At 38.6% G+C, this 20,593-nt stretch overlaps 1 protein-coding gene across 5 annotated transcripts in view; it reads right to left on the reverse strand.

The window, feature by feature from the left end:
• Window positions 1-20,593, reverse strand: part of strbp (spermatid perinuclear RNA binding protein) — a 77,988-nt gene that overhangs the window by 35,064 nt on the left and 22,331 nt on the right. For all 5 annotated transcript variants that reach the window (XM_077497011.1, XM_077497012.1, XM_077497009.1 and 2 more), the window contains exons 2-3: window positions 16,620-16,679; window positions 1,691-1,877 (exon numbers count right to left, since the gene is read on the reverse strand). In XM_077497011.1, the coding sequence (XP_077353137.1) occupies window positions 1,691-1,693 (3 nt within the window). In that variant the 5' untranslated portion in view covers window positions 1,694-1,877; window positions 16,620-16,679. The remainder of the gene's footprint in view (window positions 1-1,690; window positions 1,878-16,619; window positions 16,680-20,593) is intronic.

Below are 20,593 nucleotides of genomic sequence, written 5' to 3' on the forward strand. Positions count from 1 at the left end.
CGGTATCGAATCGAATCGTGACCTGTGAATCGTGATACGAATCGAATCGTCAGGTACTAGGCAATTCACACCCCTAATATATATATATATATATATATATATATATATATATATATATATATATATATATATATTTTTTTTTATTTTTTATTTTTATTTTTTTTTTAAATGGGGTATAATATTCAGAGGGAAAAAAAACCCTCAAAATTACGGAAAAAACAAAAAAAAACTCGCAGGTTTGTGACATTATTCAGTGACAAATTTGTGAGAGAAAAAAAACCCTCACATATTTACAAGAAATGAACATAGAAGCTTGCAAGAAATACACATAGCGTGTGAGGATTCATTGCTGATTAATGGAACACTTTATAAAATCAAAAGGCAGGATGGAGACTGATTTCTTCGTTACTTGTCACATGGCACCTACAGCAACAACACTTCCTGACCCCAGCTAACGCTAATCAATCAGAAGCTAGCATACTTTAGGTAAATGCAAGTGAATGACGGAGAACAACAGATTCAACACATCAATTTAGCTACTTGTACAAAAAAAAAATGTATGAAACTATGAATGTGTAAATATTAATTCTGGAAACATAAATGCACAGGTAAATACATATTTCAACAAATTAACTTAAATGCTTGATCCTCGGGGTGTGGATATGGTTAAGCTCTGCTAAAGCAATTATTTCCTGACTTGAAAACCCGACCGAAAAGTATTGGCACAAACATCAGAGTACGCTTACGTGTATTTCTCGCAAGTTTATTTCTCATAAATTTGTGAGGGTTTTTTTTTTTGCTTTGTTTTTTTTTGCCACTTTAATTATAATGTTGCAAATTTGTGAGTTTTTTTCTCAAGATATTAACCCCCACCCGCTCGCTCTCTCTCTCTCTCCATAAAAACTATATATACACAAGTTATATATATTATATATTTTTTGATATGTGAAAAACAACTGTTATATGCTTATGGGTGACACTCATTCAAACAGATGCTAAAACAATTTTGTTGAAAGTAATTGTCATAACTGAAGCGAGAACAGGTACCACGACAGCTACTAAAAAAAAAAAATAAAAATAAAAATAAAAAAAGAAAAACAAAGCATCAATGGTGTGTGTGTGCACACAGGTTGATGCCGGTGTATTCATTAAAAATAGAAATCTTAGCAAAGTCATTAAGAAAGATGCATCATGTATCATGCGGTTGAGGTGCTGACAACCTCGCCAAGGTCACCCGTATCATTTACTGCATCACCATAACTCAGGACTTAATCACGGCGCCGTGTTTGCATGCGGCGTGCGCGCACGCGCATGCGCGTCTGACTCATTACCCTCGGTAATTTACGACCTCAAGCATGTGTGCCCTGTTCTACAAAGTCCAAACTCAGCACCTTGGTTGGGATCTCCGTTTCCGTCGATATCGCTCTCAATCATCAGTTCCCCCACTTCACCGCCAAATATTGTACCCTAAAAACCCCTCTTCCACTCACTTGTTTTACCTTTAATAATTCATCTTCCACTCTGCTCCCCCCTTAGGGAAAAGCTCCCACTGTCACGGGCCGAGACCATTAATCAATTCCTTGTTTTCTCTCCCTCTCAATCCCTCCTCCATTGCACAAGCAAGCACTTTTAGTTTGGTTGCGCGATATATACATCCTTTCAACGTTAACAATGGCACAGTGCGCATTACCATGCCTATAGGAGGAGTGGTCGCCGGCTTCCTTCCTTCCTTCCTTCCTTCCAAACGCCCGCTGTTGAGGTTTGCTGGGCGTGAGGGGGGTGGTGCAAAGGCAAGGTAACTGGTCAGGATGCCGTCGTCACGCCGCTCCTCATGTGCTCCTCCGTCACTGTCGCCACCGCCAGATGAGAAGATGCCCCTGAGAAATTAACACATTGGGTTTTTATAATTCAGTTGAATGATATCTCACTTTGTGTCATTAAATATATGGCAAGAGCTGACAGAATGTGCACGGAGGGAACACACAAACTGTACGCACACATACAGGGTGCTATTCACTTTTTATGAGCTGGCTGGGATGTGAGCAGGGAACATATGATACAAACATTTACTTGTTCTCGGTCAGTGGCTCACACACTTGAGCTTAAACACCTCTCGTAAATTAGACTACAGCTACTTTTTTTATTTCTTTTTTTTTTGACGCTACATAAATAATACTACATCGAAGTATAAACATGGCACCAAATTGCATTTAAGCATTTAAAAATATTTAGACCAATTAAAAAAAAAAAATAGAAACAATATAGTTACGTAAGTTCCCTTTGGACCAAACAGAACTTATTTATTCATTTATTTATTTATTTATTTATTTATGATGGCAAAAACGAAGTTGGAGTGCAGCTTGATGATCATTATGTTTTGGTACAAATGTTTACATATTTAAAAATATTAAGACTAATTAAAACATTTTTTTTTTTTAAACTACAATCGTGATAATTACGTATGTTCCTTTTGGACCAAACAGAATTTATTTATTTATGATGGCAAAAACGAAGTTGGAGTGCAGCTTGTGCACTGTGCAGTAGGGCGATCATCTATTTTTTATTTTTATTTTTTTTGGTACAAAACAAGAACATTTTTACACATTTAAAACTATTAAGACCAATTAAAAAAATAGAAACACTATACTTATGTAAATTCATTTTGGACCAAACAGAAATTATAATAATATACATTAATAATATTTATTTATTCATTTATTTATTTATTCATGTTGTAAAAAACGAAGTTGGAGTGCAGCAGGACGGGCATTTATTTTTTGGTACAAAAGAAGAAAATGTGTAAATGTAAAATAATAATAATAATAAAAAATAAGACAAGTAAAATTCTATGAAACACGAATAATGCAAGTTCCTTTTGGATGGAACAAAATTTCTTAAATTAGTTAATTAAAAATTTAAAAAAAAGGTGCAAATGTATAAATTTAAACAAGTAGTAATCTTTTATTTTCCGATTATGCTGATTCTGTTATTGTGTAGTGTAATAATTGAAATTGTAATTGATTGCACAGCCCTATGTATTAGTAAAATAATGTCAGTGCACTTTTATTAATTCTCATTTACTGTAATTCTGCAATGCATTCAAAGGGAAGAATGACATGTGTAATATACTGTATATATGTGACCCTGCATTTCATGATATTAACAAGCTGTGCCAAAGTCAAGTAAACCTAACATGATAAAAGCAGAAGCCAGCTGAGGCAAACGTCCGCCCATACGCTTCCAACCGCTCAGTTAATAGGTCGACAGTTCATCAGAGACGCGAGTGAGATCACACTGGAAGCAATACAAGTATATTACTGTGCTTCAAATGAAGGCTCTCAAGGTTTGAAAGCCAAAGCGGTTGCCCAATTAAGCAGGTGAGACAAAACGGGACGTTGAAATGGAATAGATTCATCAACGAAAAGATTTACGGCAGCGCTCGAGTGGCTGCTTTGTAGGAGAGGACAAACGACAAATTACAACACAGGGGTGACTTATTGCTTCATGAAGATGATCATGAAATGCATTTAATTGTATTTTCTAGGCCTGTCACAATAATTTATATCTTGCATTCTGACAAATTGTGGGAATGGAATTCCGTACTTAATTGCAACCAGAGTCGGTGGTGTTGATTCAGTAGTCTCAACAACTACAACAATGTCAGCTATTGAAGTTGAGCTGCATTCACGCCAGTTATGGCAATTATTATAGACAGCCCTGGCATGGAAACAGGAACAGAGAATTATAATACAGAAAAATATCAATGTTATACAGTGTATCCTGTTGAGGGTAAACTTAAAAAAAGCAACTGACAATAGAGCCTCCCTGTGCATAGTTTAATATAGCTTCTTTTTCTTACAAAATCCTGCGTTTTTTTTTTATGTGGCTGCAGACCAAAAGAAAACGGACACCGAATGGGACTGAATGATTATTAGGGAAAAGAATCCATGGGGATGCATTGAGCAGCTAAACAAGAAAGAAAGAAGGGCAGATTTGATAATGAACACGGACAGGAGAAAGGAAGCGTTTAAAAGGGAGGCCAATTGGAAAAAGGGTGCAGAGGGGAACCGTAAACAAGAGTGCCTCGGCTCCTTATTTTCTCCCCAGCAGCCATCGTCTGTATGCTTCGAGCCACTGGCCTGCAACACTGACAATTAGTTCTTCAACACACCTGGCAGCGAAGGTCTGTGCACTTGTGATTTGCCTGTTACACTGACACAGCCAACACGAGGAAATGGGGGGTAACCCATCTTCCGACATGGCCTGGCCTATAAATATTGCACGTACATGATTTGAGTGCAGGTTACATAAACAACCTGCCAAGATGCCTTGGATGTGGGCATCATTTCTTTTTCTTTTTTTTCATAGCAGCTGAGTACCCAAACAAGATTTTAAGTGAAAGTAAAGTACACAAATAAATACTATCGATGAGGACCTTTAACATTTAAAACACATACAACTTTTGTTGGAATTTGACAAAACTACGTCTCACCTCATACAAAAATTCAGGTATAACTTTTGAATAGTTTTGATTTTACTTTGACATTTTGTGTGGTTTTTTTTGGTTGTTTTTTTTCCATGGGTGATGGCCAGCAAACACGAAAGTTCATAAGTTTGATTTGAATTAGGGTGCGACGAAAGTAGTACACATGCTGGATGCTCAAATGACAAACTATGGCTGCGTTTTAAAATAAATACATAAATAAAAATAAAATAACTGATATCTTTGTTTTGTTTTTTTCGAACCATACAGTGGAGGCGTACATTAAAAAGTATAATGTGTGGTATCTTAGAGGAAAATTTGAGTGTCATTTAAGCATGCAAGCTAGGCCGAGTTTCCTCTTTTTAATTCAAAATTTGTCCATCCTCGTTTACTTACACATACACGATATCGTCTATCAAAATTACATCATGTTAATTACATCTAAATAAAGCACCACAAAAGCCAAATGCACCGTTGCCCACTGGGCCTGACACCATTGGGAGGGCCCATGTTCCGACAAGAAAAGGCTTAAGTTTCTTCCAACCTGCACGCATTCGCCTTCCACTTTCTTTTTCACACATCATTCGTGTGTTTGTGCATTTTTTTTTTTTCCTCAAGAGAGGGAGAAAACTAGCAGAAGCACTCTGTCATTAATCTTAACAACAGGACACGTATGCACGGTAGGGGTGTTAAAAAAAAAAAAAACGATTCGGCGATATATCGCGATACTACATCGCGCGATTCAATTAAAAAAAACTTTTTTTTTTTTTTTTTTTTTTTTTTTTTTTTTAAGAGCTCAGAATTGTTCATTCGGTAGTCTTACCGATTCAACGTCTTATCATCATTACCTTTTTTTTGTGTGTGTGTGAATCGATTTTTAAACTTCCATTTTTAATGGAAAAATATTCAACAAAACGTCTGACTTCGGGTTAGGATTCACACCTTGAGCAGGGAAGAATGTTATATGAACGGAACATTAAGCCTTAATATTTTATTTTAAAGCTGTTCAAACATGAAACAGATTACAACCTCTATAAGACTGAAATTTCAGATAAATAAATAATACATTATCATATAAATCTTACACTCTACAAGCTTACTGATTAGTATTTTCTAAATTTGAATGAAAAAAAAATCGCAACAATCGACTTATATATTCGTATCGGGATTAATCGGTATCGAATCGAATCGTGACCTGTGAATCGTGATACGAATCGAATCGTCAGGTACTAGGCAATTCACACCCCTAATGCACGGCAGCATGTGCACATGGGACAAACGAAGCCATTTTCACAAGCACCACGACCACCACTACAATTCAGTTCAGCTGGAGTGTGTTTCCCCACCAGAGACGGGGGCAAGTCACCTGTGCCGTGCCCTCCCATCAGCTGGTCATTAAATCCTGTTTTCCCTCCAGGGATGAAAGGAATTGGGTGGAGGATGAGGGGAGGGACTGGAAGTGATTTAAGGATAAAGGATAGATAGTGCGGGAGAATTGCTGATATGGCTCTGAGCAGCAATTTACACCTTTCTCTTCTGATAACCATCAAAAGGGATGAGATCTTGAAGAGACGGGGAGGAGGAGGGGGGACGCAAAGGATGGAAGCCACAGTGAGTGTTAATGAGTGGTGGCGGAATCGCTTTTGAGAATTGATTTCATTATGGAAGTGTTTACATTGTCATATTTCAGACGGATAGATTCAATTCCACCAACTGTTCAACTACAGCCCCTTTTGCACTATGGAGGACCAAAACTGCCAACATTTAAAATAAATAAATAAATAAGGATATAAAAAAATAATTCAAAAATTAAATACAAAATAAATCTAAATGAAATAAAAACAAAATATATATCCATAAAATAAATAAAAGTAAATTAAATACCAAGACAAAAAAAAAAAAAAAACAAGACTCAAAAAAAGAATTAGTAAAAATAAATGTGGAAATAAATACAAAAATAAAATTATTAATAGAATTACATATCAATCAAATAAAAACGCTCCACTGTCACATTTATTTATTTCATAGTGCAGACGTCGTGTAAGCACGAAATGTTATTCAAATGAGGGGGTCGGTCCTAAGTGTGTCTTGGGTTGGACTCCTCCGTTGCAAACAGCCCTTCATTGGTCGAGTGGGCGGGTCGACAAAGAATTCTTGCCGGCTTGCATGGAGAACTCCAGCACTGGATGATTATTTTGTCCACTGTAACCATAACTTCTCAGTTGCGTATTTTTGTATTTATTTTGACTTGTATTTATTTATTTATGGATATATATTTTGTGTTTTTTATTTCCATTTATATATATATTTTTTTATTTAATTTAATTCTATTTGTCATATCAGTTTTTATTTTCACTTGAATTTTGGCAGTTTTGGTCCTCCATACTGCACTACCCCTTTTTTCAGTGTTGCTAATTGTGAGAATGGCTGACTATTTGGGGTTCATACTGTAAATCCATCCTCTCTTGCTCCATTTTTGACCATTACGAGTTCTCTATTCACCCAATTTAAAGTAGGTAAACAAACTGTACGTTTATATTAGTACAGGCTGGCCTGCACGGATCCTGGTTTACTGGCACTGTGATATTTGCGTCTGGATAAACACGTGCGAGTGTGCGGTAAAAGAGTTGGACAAACACACATTGGAGCACACGAATAATGAAACTCTCAGGAGCAGGTGGCGTGCTCAACAAACTCAATTGATGCAGGATCACGTTTCCAGTCGGTCCTGTCTTACTGCGTCTGAAAACACGTGCCAGTAAATTGAAATGTGTTTGCTCAGCTTTGTTGTCCTGGGGTGAGACAGGAGGACAGAAATGGCAGCGAAACGACACTACCCGACAGCTCTCCATTATACTCATCCCGAAAGGTAGACTCCAAGTGAACCTGACCCATTTCCTGCATCATCTGTACATTTCTACACATGAGAGCCATCCTTTTAGAGTACTGTGTCAACGGAATGGGATAGGAGCAAGAGTAAAAAGGTTTTGCAGTACCACCCTCATCAGTGGAGCCAATAGTGGAGTGGAAATAAGCTATATAAATGTTACTATTGTGCCTATTTAGCACAACATTATGTAAACATGTCATTGCTGTATTATGACAACCTTGTGAATCTAATCTTTTTTTTTTTTATATGCATGTTTGAAATAAAAATTCAAAATCAAAAATCAAATCAAATTGTTTCTTAGAGCAGCTTTGTCTTTGACGCAGGTTACTGAGAGGACAAAATATTTGTGAGTGTCATGACTGGGTCATGCCAGGGTTAAGTTTGGGACGCGCAAGGGTCATGTTTGAGTCATGACCGTGAGGTCAAGTGTCTGTTGTGAACTGATGTTTTGAACGGATGTAACCATCCCTGGTTTCAACTGGGAAAACGCTATGTGATGTCAGGAGCTATGTGACGTCAAGAACCTTTAATCCCTTTACTTGGTCAACAGCCAATCACATAATTCCATGTCAGTCCTGTTACCCCCCAATCCGATCAATTGACTGTCTATTTAAGCCAAACCAGGAAGTGTGTGTTTTGTCGGATTATTGCCTCTGTTCCTCTGTGCATCTCCACAGCGAAGGGGGCTTGGCGTCTCGTGATTCTCGATGCATTCTCATTGTTTCTCATCGAGTCAAGTTTGTTCTACGCCTCTCGATGTTATGCAAATGAGTTATTAGGGGTGTGAATTGCCTAGTACCTGACGATTCGATTCGTATCACGATTCACAGGTCACGATTCGATACCGATTAATCCCGATACGAATTTATAAGTCGATTGTTGCGATTTTTTTCATTCAAATTTAGAAAATGCTAATCAGTAAGCTTGTAGAGTGTAAGATTTATATGAAAATGTATGATTTATTTATCTGAAATTTCAGTCTTATAGAAGTTGTAATCGGTTTCATGTTTGAACAGCATTAAAATAAAATATTAAGGCTTAATGTTCCGTTCATATAACATTCTTCCATGCTCAAGGTGTGAATCCTAAAAAAAAAAAAAAAAAAAAAAAAAAAAAAAAAAAAAAATCGATTCTGCCGATTATTGAATCGATTCGAGAATCTCGCGATGTAGTATCGCGATATATCGCCGAATCGATTTTTTTTAACACCCCTATGAGTTATAAAACCTTATTTGCGACTATTAGTGGCCACTGTGGTTATTTGAGGAATAACGTCGTCACCATGCATATGTTTTATTCATTTTAGCATTCGCGCACTGTAACTCACTCTTGACTGGGTCCAGCTGCAGGCCAAGAGAGGTCAGCGAGTATTGGTGAGTTGGCAAAAAGAAACTGCTGATGTCGCTTTAAGGGGGGAAATAGATAACATTGACAGAGGAGTGTAACTCTGTCCCCTTGATTATTGAAATGGAGATGGTGTGCATATGTGCATGCAGATATCCTGCTGGGAGTGGATCATAACCAGAGAGACTTGGCAACACCACCCATCAGTCCGTCCGTCCGCCTGGCTGTCAAGCTATCCATCCGTCCATCGTCAGAGTAAACACTCACGACTCCACTCGCGCATTTAATGAACACAAAAAGAGCATACATAAATACAGCGAGACCACTGCAGTTCCACACATGCGCACTGCTCGGCTCCTGCTGTGTTGATTTCAGCAGGAACAGATGGTATTACGCGAGCTGCCAAGGCCCCACCTCCTATAGTCTATAGTGCGAATGTATAGCAGCGTGCTTACTTGCATTTGTCTTAATCCTTACAATTTACTGTAATTCTACAAGCGATAAACATATTTTTTGAAGTCGTACGTAAACACAGTCATCGAGTGCTACAATATCATATCCAAGTGGTCTTTGGACTAGTTCTCTGATCCATTGACACTTAGTAGCTTAATCCTGCTTGAAAGGCTTTTCGCTGCTAAGCTTGTGTTTGCCAAAACACAAAGCTGTCCACGCCCCCAACACTGGCTGTGCATGTCTAACTGTTTTTGTGTGTGTGCGCGTTTTCTTTCTTAAACAACTATACATATTTAGATGAACATTATCCTCATGTGTGTACTAAACAAGAGATGCTCAATTTCCCAATAGTCATTAAGTGTTGACCCGCGTTTAAAGAGCCGAACTAAATCATCTATAGATAAACCTTTCTATTTGACTTATTTTTCTGGTTCTATCCAACCATTTTCTACAGTTCCGACCCTAATTAAAAGCACGTAGTGAGCTGGAGCCATTCCCAGCTGACTTTGTTGAGAGGCTGGATACACATTGGACGGGTCATCAACAGGCATTCACGCTCACATTTACACCTACGGACAGTTTCAAGTCTTCACATAACATATTGGGTAAGTAATTTTAATCAAGAGCTCAATCGATTCTAAAAATATTCAATAGTGACCGCACTAATGTCAGTTGAGTTTCCGTTTTGTTTTTTGGCTGTCCACCCAGATTGGGTCCACGACGCAATGTAGGGTCCAACTAGCTGAGAATCGCTGCACGAAACAGATGGCTGATAGAAGCACGGACACCTGCAATGCACTTTCATATTTACACAGCAGTGATGTAGAAATGCCGCATCCAAACAAGATGTTTCTATGAAAGTACTAACATTGATTTGAAGAAGAAACAAATGTTTTCCAGCCTCTTTTTAAACTGCCTGATGTGACAATTTTGTGGGCTCGCTCCGTAAAAACAGTAAATGGATTTTAAGAACAAAATACATTAGTTTTCCCTTCACCCTAGTGAATTGATTCTCACTACAGTAGATGTCCATTAAGAGATTAAAAACCCAAGATCAATTTGGAAAGAACGAGAATAACTACATTTCCGGAAGGACATTCTCAATTATTGTTGGAGGTGGAAAACGGTGCTTATAAAATATCATTACAAAACCCTGCCAGTTGAAAAAATGAAGTACGAGCATGACTGTGAGGGTTGTCCAGATGTGGACTAATTCCCTAATGGGGGTTTTACTCCACAATAGTCAAAAGCAGGCTGGCGAGCGCACACATACGCGTCACTGTAAGGTATCCCGGTGTTCCATTCTCTCGCGTTCTTTCCGTCCATTCTCATTAATAAAAGCAGCGGCGTGTGGCTGTGCCGGCAGATGAGCAGACAAGACAGATGGGTAATGAAAGGAAAAGATGGTATTGGTCTACGATAGCTTTTACAAATGTATTGTCATTCGGTTTTACTTACAGTAGGTTACTCTCATTTTGTCTCGACATGCATCACAATCACACAAAACGTCATTAAATTGTGCACCAAGGCCAAGAGAATTTATTTAGTCAATGTCAAAGGGTATCAAATGTTGATTAGGGACAGGAATGGGCATTTAACTATTTTTATTGGGTCAAGTACTTCGCATGCATATATTGTTGGGTTTCTTTTTTTTCCCCCCTTTTCGAGACAGCATCTCCTCTGCTTTAGTAGCAGCTGATCAGTGACTCTATTCATTCAGGGTCAATTTAAGGTAGTGTGCTCCACGAAGCCATTTCATTAGAGACTTCCTGTCTTTCTCTCTGGCTCTCGGGAGAAAATGAAGGGACTGAGAAACAGACAGGAAGGCCGATTGTGGGGGGGGGGGGACTTGCACTGAATTCTATAGTAGTAAAGAGTATTAAAAGCCTAGAATGATGTGGTGTGAATTAGGTCTGTGCAATTAATAGAAATTCAATTACGATTTCGATTATTACCCTCCACGATTACAAAATAGGCATAATTGTACAAAAACTTAATACTAGGAGGCTTGAAACGACATTTCTGCCTGGGTTAGCCGCTGAAATAGTCGTAATCAAGCTAACGGCAGTACGCATGACAGTACCCAAGGCTGTGAGAAACCAAATTTCAAAATAAACCTTACCTTACCAAGTAGTATGTGCAACTCAATGCATTGTAGCACTTTTATTTGGAAGTTGTTACCGGAAGCATGTCATCGCTTGATACTAGGGGACTGAAGATGTGCTACTCTATTTGGAGTTTGTAAACAACGGCAATATAAATGCACCAAACTGTTGGGACGGACGTCAGTAACACAACTTAGTCCTGAAGTCACGTTCAAGCTCAAGGTAAGAGCGCTAACGCATAATTATGCTGACGTTGTATCGTACGGCGCCTGTTGCCAGCGTTTAGCGGCGACTGCTAGCTAAGAGCGAGCTAACAGCAGCAAGCTAGCCACGCTAGCAAGCAGTGGTAAAGTGCTCCACCCGTCTGATTACTTTTCAAAGACGCAAACACTACAGCCCGTAGACAGCTGGGGTAGGCTCCAATTATTAGACAGTATGCCCCGTAACTAGCGGGCATGTTTTTAGCCTAGCTGCTAGCTAGTGCTGCGTCTTGTGCAACATTTTTAAAAATAACCTGAATTTCCTAGCCTCAAACGTAACTCACAATAATCGTTTTGAATAATTGTGATTTGAATTATTACCAAAATAATCATTATTTTTTCCATAATCGAGCAGCCCTAGTGTGAATATAATTTGTTTTTAATAGTTATATTTACACCTCTTTTTTTTTTTTTTTTTTAAACAGCCAAAAGATCAGATTACCACAACCTTTGTCACTAGCAAGTGTGCAACCAAACAATTGAATGCAAAAAAAAGGTTAAAAATCATCCTCGATCCTTTAACAATGAACGCAATCTTGGAAGAGAGCAACATTTGCCAGGCAAATAGCACTTATGATCCTCGAGTGTGTGTTTGTGGGTACAAAGGAAGCATCAAATTGCAAATGTGCACGGGACAATGGAGGGAAAAGGGAGTCAGGAAGAGATTCAGCTTCATTCAACTTTTCCCCTTGGGATTGGTCACCATGGCTACGGCAGCATTTTTTTTTTTCAGCTGAGCATAACACAAAGAGAGAGGGCGCTGAGATACTGTCATACATTTCAGCATATTAATAAGACACAGGCCTCAAATAGGCTTTCGAAAATAAATATTCAGGCCGGCGCATCGGTGACTTAACCAGGCGATACCTGACCGGCGACTGAAAACACGCGAGGCGGCAGTCAAACCGGTGACCCGCAGCATGCTTTGTGACCTCTAATGGAGAGGGATGAGAACAAACGGTATCAAGCGACGATATCGTCTCATCTTACAACACAATAAGGCTTCATCTATATTTTAAAAGCTATGGAAAAGCTGACAATACGCTGTCCTCATCCAAGAATGGCGAATGCCCGACTTAATGGGAAAACGGGGCTTCAGAACGGCATCGCTTTTCCATGCGAACGACAGAAGGCAGCGGAACTGACCTTGCGAAACAGAAGGATGGACATCGCAGTTATATTACGAGTGCGTTGGGCGAGATTAATTTCATATGTGTGCATTTTATTTCATGAAAACGTGGCCATGTTTGCTTGCAGTGGTACGAAAGTAATGATTTTGATTGGCATTGACGGTAAAAGTGAAGTACTGAAGACAGATTATTTTACATTTAGATCTGTTGTAAAATTATTCTTTCTATAAGCAGTTACTATAAAAGACTTGTGGCAGAATATCAAGGTGTCTAAAAACACTGCATCCATGTAAAAATGGCAGAAAAGTCTCAGCTGACTTGACTAATGTATGTCAAGTGAAAGTGTTGTTTACCATAAAACAAAACATACTATTAAGCAGAAATGGCGAGAAATTGGCACACAACAATGTAGAGTGTTCACAATAGCATCTACTGGAATAATTATTGTCATTAAAAGATAACACGTCCACATAATGTATAAAAACGTTCTATTTTAAATATTGCCATGGCCCCAAAACTGTATTTATATGGGTTTTTATTTTATTTTTATGCTAGAGCATACAGGAGGCTTTGATGCAGCCTCTGACCTGAAGAGGTCGCTTAAAGCAATGGTAGTTATTGCGAAAAATGGCTGGCAGGTGGCAGCAGAGTATAAGAGATCCACCAGGGCCATCTTGCAACAAAGTTGTTAATATTTATGAATAATGATGAAACAGCTATATTCTCATATCAACTGATGCAAAACGAAAACAGATAAAAATATACATTTTTTCTTGATGAAAGAAGAGACTCTAATCTTTCTTTTGGTAGTTTCCATGTTTTTGTAGCAATAGAACACAATATTCTGTGGGCTTTTCAAACTCAGTCCAAACCCAGTAAACCGGCAAAGGTGGGTTGCTTCAGTGAAAGTGGCTGTGAGTGAATGAGTTAATACCTTGCCTTGAATGCAACTTGTTTACATCACAGTCAGCCTCAAGGCCCGACATTAAACGCACAGGAGAGACCGTTTACGTACCGTGATAGGTGCTGCTGTTTTGGTAAGCAACAAAGTTCAAATAGTCTCAGCAGTGAACTCTTAAATGTATGCATGCGTTTACTTTACACCCACGGATAATTACAGATAATGGCAGTTGTTAAGGGAGGTGTCTACATGAGGGAGGAGCTTATTTGTCTTAAGTGGATAATGAGGGGTAATTGCGACATGCCGTCTGTTACAGGGATGGACACTTTTCGTTAACCCCTCATCCCTTTTTAAGGGAAGGCACTTATTTAGGATGATGTTGTACTTTGTGATTAATTGAGACCTGGTGTCTATTAAAATTAGATTTGAGGACAGTTATGCTCTATTTAGAGTATTTTTTTTTTTCCATCAAGTGTGAAAATATGCGGGTTAAAGTTGTGTTCGGCACAGTAAATAGATGTAGGTTTCTCTGCAATATCTGGAACAATATTTGCAAGAAGTCAAGCAGACTTTAATGATGATGAATTATTTATAGAATTTTAAGGGTTATGTGTGTGCGCGTATTTGTGTCTATCGAAGGAGCGATGCTCACTGCCGCGCTCTCCGGCAAAGTCACAGCTTTTTCAAGGACACTGCGGCGAAGGGGATGGAAAGACAGAAAAGACATGACAAAGAAGAAGAGGAAGTATAAAGTAAAGTGCAGAGATAAAAGGCATTTAGTGAAAGATGGCCATTAATTATTGTGAAGACAAGAAGAGGGTGAGGAAAAAGCAGTACAAACCAAGAGCGGCACGAAACGTACGTACGTACGCAACTCAAATGTGAAACTACATTTCTTTTCAGTGTGCTTTATACTAGCAAGGGTTCGTATTGACTCGTGCTGTCACTCGCGACTATTTTTAGAATTGATGAATCGACTAATTCGGACTCATTTTAATATCGCATTAAAGTGCATAAAAAAAAATAAATAAATAAAAATCCCCCTGATAACTTTATTAACCAGTGATTGATGTTTATTTCGTACTTCATATTTGTATAGTGTTCAAAAAAATAAAAATAAAAAATAAATTATAGAGGATCGATGTTGCCAATTCGGTCATTGTTTTCTAAAGTAAAAACAGATGTTTCCAAATTATTATTGATTAAACATAGAAGAAAATCAGTCGTCTTTCATTAACGACTACAGAAATCAACAAACAATTATGGTAACTGTTGATATGCTGCAAACAGAGGATTTGGACAATTTTAAATTTAAATAAATAAAAAAATGACTCCAAATGATTACTCCATTCTTAAAGTAGCTGGCGATGAATTTGATTATTGATTACTTGTCAACTAATTAATTAATAAATTTTGGCAGGCCTAGTATTTACAGTAATCGAGTTCTTACATTTATTGTTGGGTAATTGAGACTGGCAGTTTTTTTTTATTTTTTGTGCCAAATATGATTCCTTATAAATGTAATGTTTGTTAAAATACACAAATGCAAAAAAATAAAAATAAAAAAAATAAATAAAAAAAATAAAAAAAGGCATAATAAAAATCGCCCAGCAGAGAAGTGGAATGAATTTGAGAAGTTAGTTATTTTGACATTTATAGGACTAGGAATGAGCATACTAGTTATGAATTGATTAATCTGCAAAAGAAATCATCCACAAAATTCAAAAGTGGCTCCAAAGTCATTGATTAGAAAAACTGCTTCTCAAAGAAAAAAAAGAGGAAAAAAAAGAAGAAAAAAGAAAATGTGTCGTTTAATGGCGTGATGAGTTATGGTAACTCGATATATGTACGTAGCATTCCCCATGCTATAAATAAATCCTAATTAGATTGTGCCATCCAAACAAGACTGAAGAGTACAGCTGAGTAAAAACGCATCTTAAAGTACAACTGAGCAGCAGCAGCAGCAGCAGCCGCCATGGCCCACATATGAACGGAGCAATGCAGCGTCTGGCTCACTACGAGCACGGATCCACTAAACCTCTGCAGTAATCAATTATTTACACCTAAACACGCACACGCAGACCAACAAACACCCCCACTGAGATGCGAGTGGGGAAGGTTGCCGGGTGAGCACCATGAAAGCTACTTTACATCTACAACTGGTTTACCGTAACATGGCGAAAATGAAAAGGACCCTATAGTGATAAGCCAATTTACAAAAACTTCAAATATATCCTTAAACTCATATGCCAGAAAGAAATCGGGTCATCAATTGTGGCTACGTACGATACTGATGACTTTTCTCGCTGTTGTTAACAATAACTTCAACATTTATTCATGTACAGGTCGCCGGGCATTCAAACATACAGCATAATATGTATTAATCATGTACACTGCTGCTCTAATTCTGTTTAGACTCACTGATGTTTTAAACGTGTACATTCGATACATTTGGGAATTTTTGATCAATTGATATGACTATTCCGTGGCGCCAACTATTCACTAATAAAATAATTAATGCTGTGCAAGTTATTTGGGAGGTTCAACATGGTTGAAACCTCAAAGCGAGGCAGCTTAGAGATCACAGTGAAGAAGACAGAAGATCTTTGTCGGCGTCCAAATTTCACACCTAGGTGAAGACTTCGTGTACTTGCGACTGCGTGTGTGGAAAAAAACAAGTTCTCGACGCTTGACTTCTCCCGCAAGCTGTCAATCTCAAATTTGCTGGCCACACATATTATTCTCTATTAGCAGAGTTTTAGCATATCATTGCTAAAAGCCTGAGGATAACATCCCCAGAGTAATTCTCTCCGGATACCTTCCACTTGAACTTTGGATTTAAATCAGAAACGCAAGAGCAAACAGGCACACTTGCACTCAGTTGGTGGATCTTGGACTCGGCAGTGGCGAGAAACAACCTCCCACAACAGGGCAAGTCTTGTTTTCTTGATGGTTGGGAATTTAAAAGAGGCACTAAGAGGCCCCTAGGTACGTAGAAAATATTTGATACAATACAAAGGACAATTGATTTGATTCATGATTATCTTCCTCACCTCTTACTGTCCTCCAATCTGGACCACGTTCCCTCAGGAGTCAGGTTCAAGGTCTGATATCTAAGGGAAAAACAAACGGCAATATTATGAATCACATAGAAAGGATAGAACTCCAACATTTCCATTCCCGCCTTCCCCGTAAACACATTACAGGGTACAAGAGGTCATTGTCATAAGTTAAAACCCTTTCAACTTTATAAGATGACAATTGTCATTGGTCAGTGCACTAGTCACAAATTTCATCATGCACTTTGTACAATAAATCACTCATGATGGGCATGCTAGCAAAAATGTAATATTTTTATTTGTCTAAGACTTACATCAATTAATAGGGCTTAACCGATTAATCGGCTGCCGATTATAATCAGCTGATTATTCCCCTTCAAACATCGGCCAAAACAATAGGCCAATTTGGCCAAAAGGCAGATTGTTTTCCCTTTAAAATGCTATACTGTATTCGAAGAAGACCGAATTTTACAACACTGTCAAAGTACCCTGAATGCACCGTTTTGCTTGTATAGCAATAGGGTATATGCCACGGAAGAGGCGGGACTTCCGACTTCTGTGATTTTGCACTTGAGATTTGATTCCGGTCCGGGTTGCGAACGCGCAACCGAGGGGCACAAAGTCGGAAGCATAAGTATTGGGACGCAGTCCACACGTCGCAAACCGAACCGGATGAACTACTATGATTGGAAAATCGTGTGGCTTAATAATAATAATAATAATAATAATAATAATTAATAATAATATTATTATTAACATCAGTAGAAGAACAACTCTGGTTACAGTGTGACAGATGCCCAAACAACCGAACGCATTCAAACAGATCGACCCAACTGTATGATAGAAATGATAGAAAGCATTACCCACAGAGATTACAAGCAGTTACACACACACACCTCACAAATTGACAACCACGAGTGCAAGGAACGCGCACGCCTGCACGCACAAACATGAAACTCACGCTGCCAAGAGAGCAGGACAAATGCGCGTCCCTGTGGTGTGTTGTTTCAAGCACTCACACCTTGTTAAAAGGAGAATGTCTGAAGCGGGTGTTGGTTGGGCATAATGGACTTATTATTATGGCGAGTTAAACTGGTTTCTAGCCTTTAGTTGTGTTTAGTGCTGCAATATATAAACATTCTACCCTGGCAGTACTTTCATAAAACCTGGCTGTAACTGCTGATAGATTGATACTTGCTTTATATAACAAATTTAAGTGACACCCAATTTCTGCGGAGGTATAAAACACTGTACACAACTAGACGACTTTTGGCAAAGGCCGACCTGTCCTAATTTTAGCATTGCACCCTTGAGAAAGAAAAAGCAGCAGTGTTTTATTTGACAAATCTTCATCCTGATTTGTAATTCATTATTGATCAAGAGGAAAGGGAACTTGGCTGTCACGCAATGAAGCAATGCAGAATTTAAGGAGGAACTATAAAAATGCATCACTCATCGTGCACAAAACGCAAACTGGAGGACACTGGTCTTGTTTGAGTATTTTATAAACCAAATACTTTGGAAGCACCGAGCATTGTTTATTGTCATTCCAAGCTGAGGATTTCTTCCACCATATGCTGCCTGCTCATTAATGAAAACAGGCAAGCAAGCCATCGCACTCCTTGAGAGAAGCCTGATGACTCCATCTCTGAGTCGCTATACCTATTAGGGCTTAAATAGAGCGGCCAATTCATTTTCACACATTTCCATTGGCGTTTGTGTGTACTTTGAAGTCAAAGGGTACTCTATGTACACAGCCTTTTTCCATATACAGTGGATATAAGACGTCTACACACCCCTGTTCAAATTATAGATCCTATTCAGGGTTTTTTGCTTAAATACTAGGGGCCAAACGATTAATCGACTGCCGATTATAATCGTGCCCTTCAAACTTCTGCCAAAACAAATGGCCAATTGGGCCAAATGGCCGATTATTTGCCCCTTAACACGTTATAATCTAAGAAAACCGAAATTTCCGACGTTGTGAAAGTACTCTTGACTGCACCATTTTGCTTGCGCAACATTAGCAACTAGCAAGTGTGTAGCGTATGTTATTCTGTTGTCTTTTAATGACATCACAGTTGGATTTAACGATAAAACTAAACACACAATAAGAACAACATACACTGTATATTAATATACAAAACATGCTTCGTTTTTAAAACATCGCTAGGCTAGCGCTAATGCTAACAGCAAAGGGAGGATCCCATTCAAATGCTAACCGGAAGTTAGCATCGACTTCGGGAGTGTTTTTTCTCCAAATAACGAATAGTCACACACAAATACTGTGGGAACAGATAACCACCGGTAAGATAAACAATACGCAAAGGCACAAATTCTTCCCAATGTGTGGGGGAAAAAAAACAACGTTATTTTATTAATCGAACTCAATCGTAACTTTCTTCTGTACTCACTTTAAGTGTGTAGACCATGGTTGCACGGCACCACACTGCACCCAAGAGAGATGATATCATATGAATGAGAGATTATATCATATTGCGTATAAAACAGATTAATTTATTTGAACCAATGTTAGTTTCATTCCCTAAATAAAATACAAATAAAAAAAAAATATCCATACACAGTAAGAGTAATTATGATGTGGTAGCGCCCTTATCCTCATTTCAATCATGTAAAATTTACATGCAAGAGTAACTCTGATAATCTGTTATTAAATTAGAGTATGTGGAATACACAGGTTAAAAAATGTTTACACAAATAAGAATCGCTGTGAAAGATGTTGGGGAAAAAGTAGTGAGGCGTCCGGGGCTTTCCACTATGAGATTGTTGTTCTTCATTTGTGTCAGGAAGCTTTGTTCCGCTTCCTCCCACTCAAGCAATCTGCATCTAGACTGCTATAACACATGTGCTGCAGTTTTGGGCTTTCTTCCAAATTTAAAAGCGTGTTTGTGATTTATTTTATTGTTGTTTTTTCCCCCCCCTGGCATGTGGCTGTCTATCACCAGAAGACGAGCTTGGAAAGTTCCTTTTCCGTGTTATTCCTATTCCCATTGCTGTGGAGTGCTGTCGACCCATCAACAAAAGTGTGCGTCTCCACCCACCGCGGCTGGCCCTCCAATTGCAAGGGTGCCAAGAGTATTGCACATATCAGTTACCAAAGAACCAACCAGCTGATGGGTGCGACACTTAAGCTGGGACTCTAAAATCGGACATGGCTCTCACCGCTCCACACAAACGAATCAGTCGTCAGCGAGCCCCAGTTGAGATTTGCCAATTACAAAGACATCACTGTTTGCGAACCCACCGGTGTTGGCACCTGCACAAAAAAGGTGTGGGCCAATTAAATGGGGATACATTCATGAACGGTGAACTTCAATAAGACCTCTGTCCTAAATGTATCAAGTTGTATGTACCCATATAGGCTTCGTACTTAACAAATCTGAACCTAGCCCAATCATTTCGCCTCATTCACGGTTGCCATAGTTACAGCCTTCACTTTGGGAAGGGTGAGACTTTACCACAGTGTCAGCATGCGTGCGCGTGTGCTGTGCCGGGGTGGGGGGGGTGCCCTCACACTTCCTATCTGTCAAGCTTATATTCACACAGCTATTTGATGCCTCAGACAGCAGGGTGACAGATACCAGAGAATGGAGGCCTGAGACAAAATAAAGTGTCATCCCATTCAACACCAACAGCCTGACTTCTTTTGCTGGGCAAAGGCATGCACAGTTCTCATTTTCAATCAGCAAATCGGGACTACAGTACAGTATATGCATGTGTGCATAGTTACCAGGATCACATCAAATTTTGATCAAATTTAATCCATATGGATTGCTTCATGAATCCAAAGAATAATATTACAAGTAATTTTGGAAATGCTCCAAAAAGCATTCTGGATGTGGGAACTTGTTGCCACCCTTAAGGAAGATACATTTAATCCCTTTTTGTTGTTAGAATTAACAAACCGTGTTTTCAGTATTTGTAAAGGCTTCAGCATATGAAATGTG

The sequence above is a fragment of the Festucalex cinctus genome, chromosome 15 (assembly GCF_051991245.1).
Source record: "Festucalex cinctus isolate MCC-2025b chromosome 15, RoL_Fcin_1.0, whole genome shotgun sequence".
In the NCBI taxonomy this organism is placed as follows: Eukaryota; Metazoa; Chordata; class Actinopteri; order Syngnathiformes; family Syngnathidae; genus Festucalex; species Festucalex cinctus.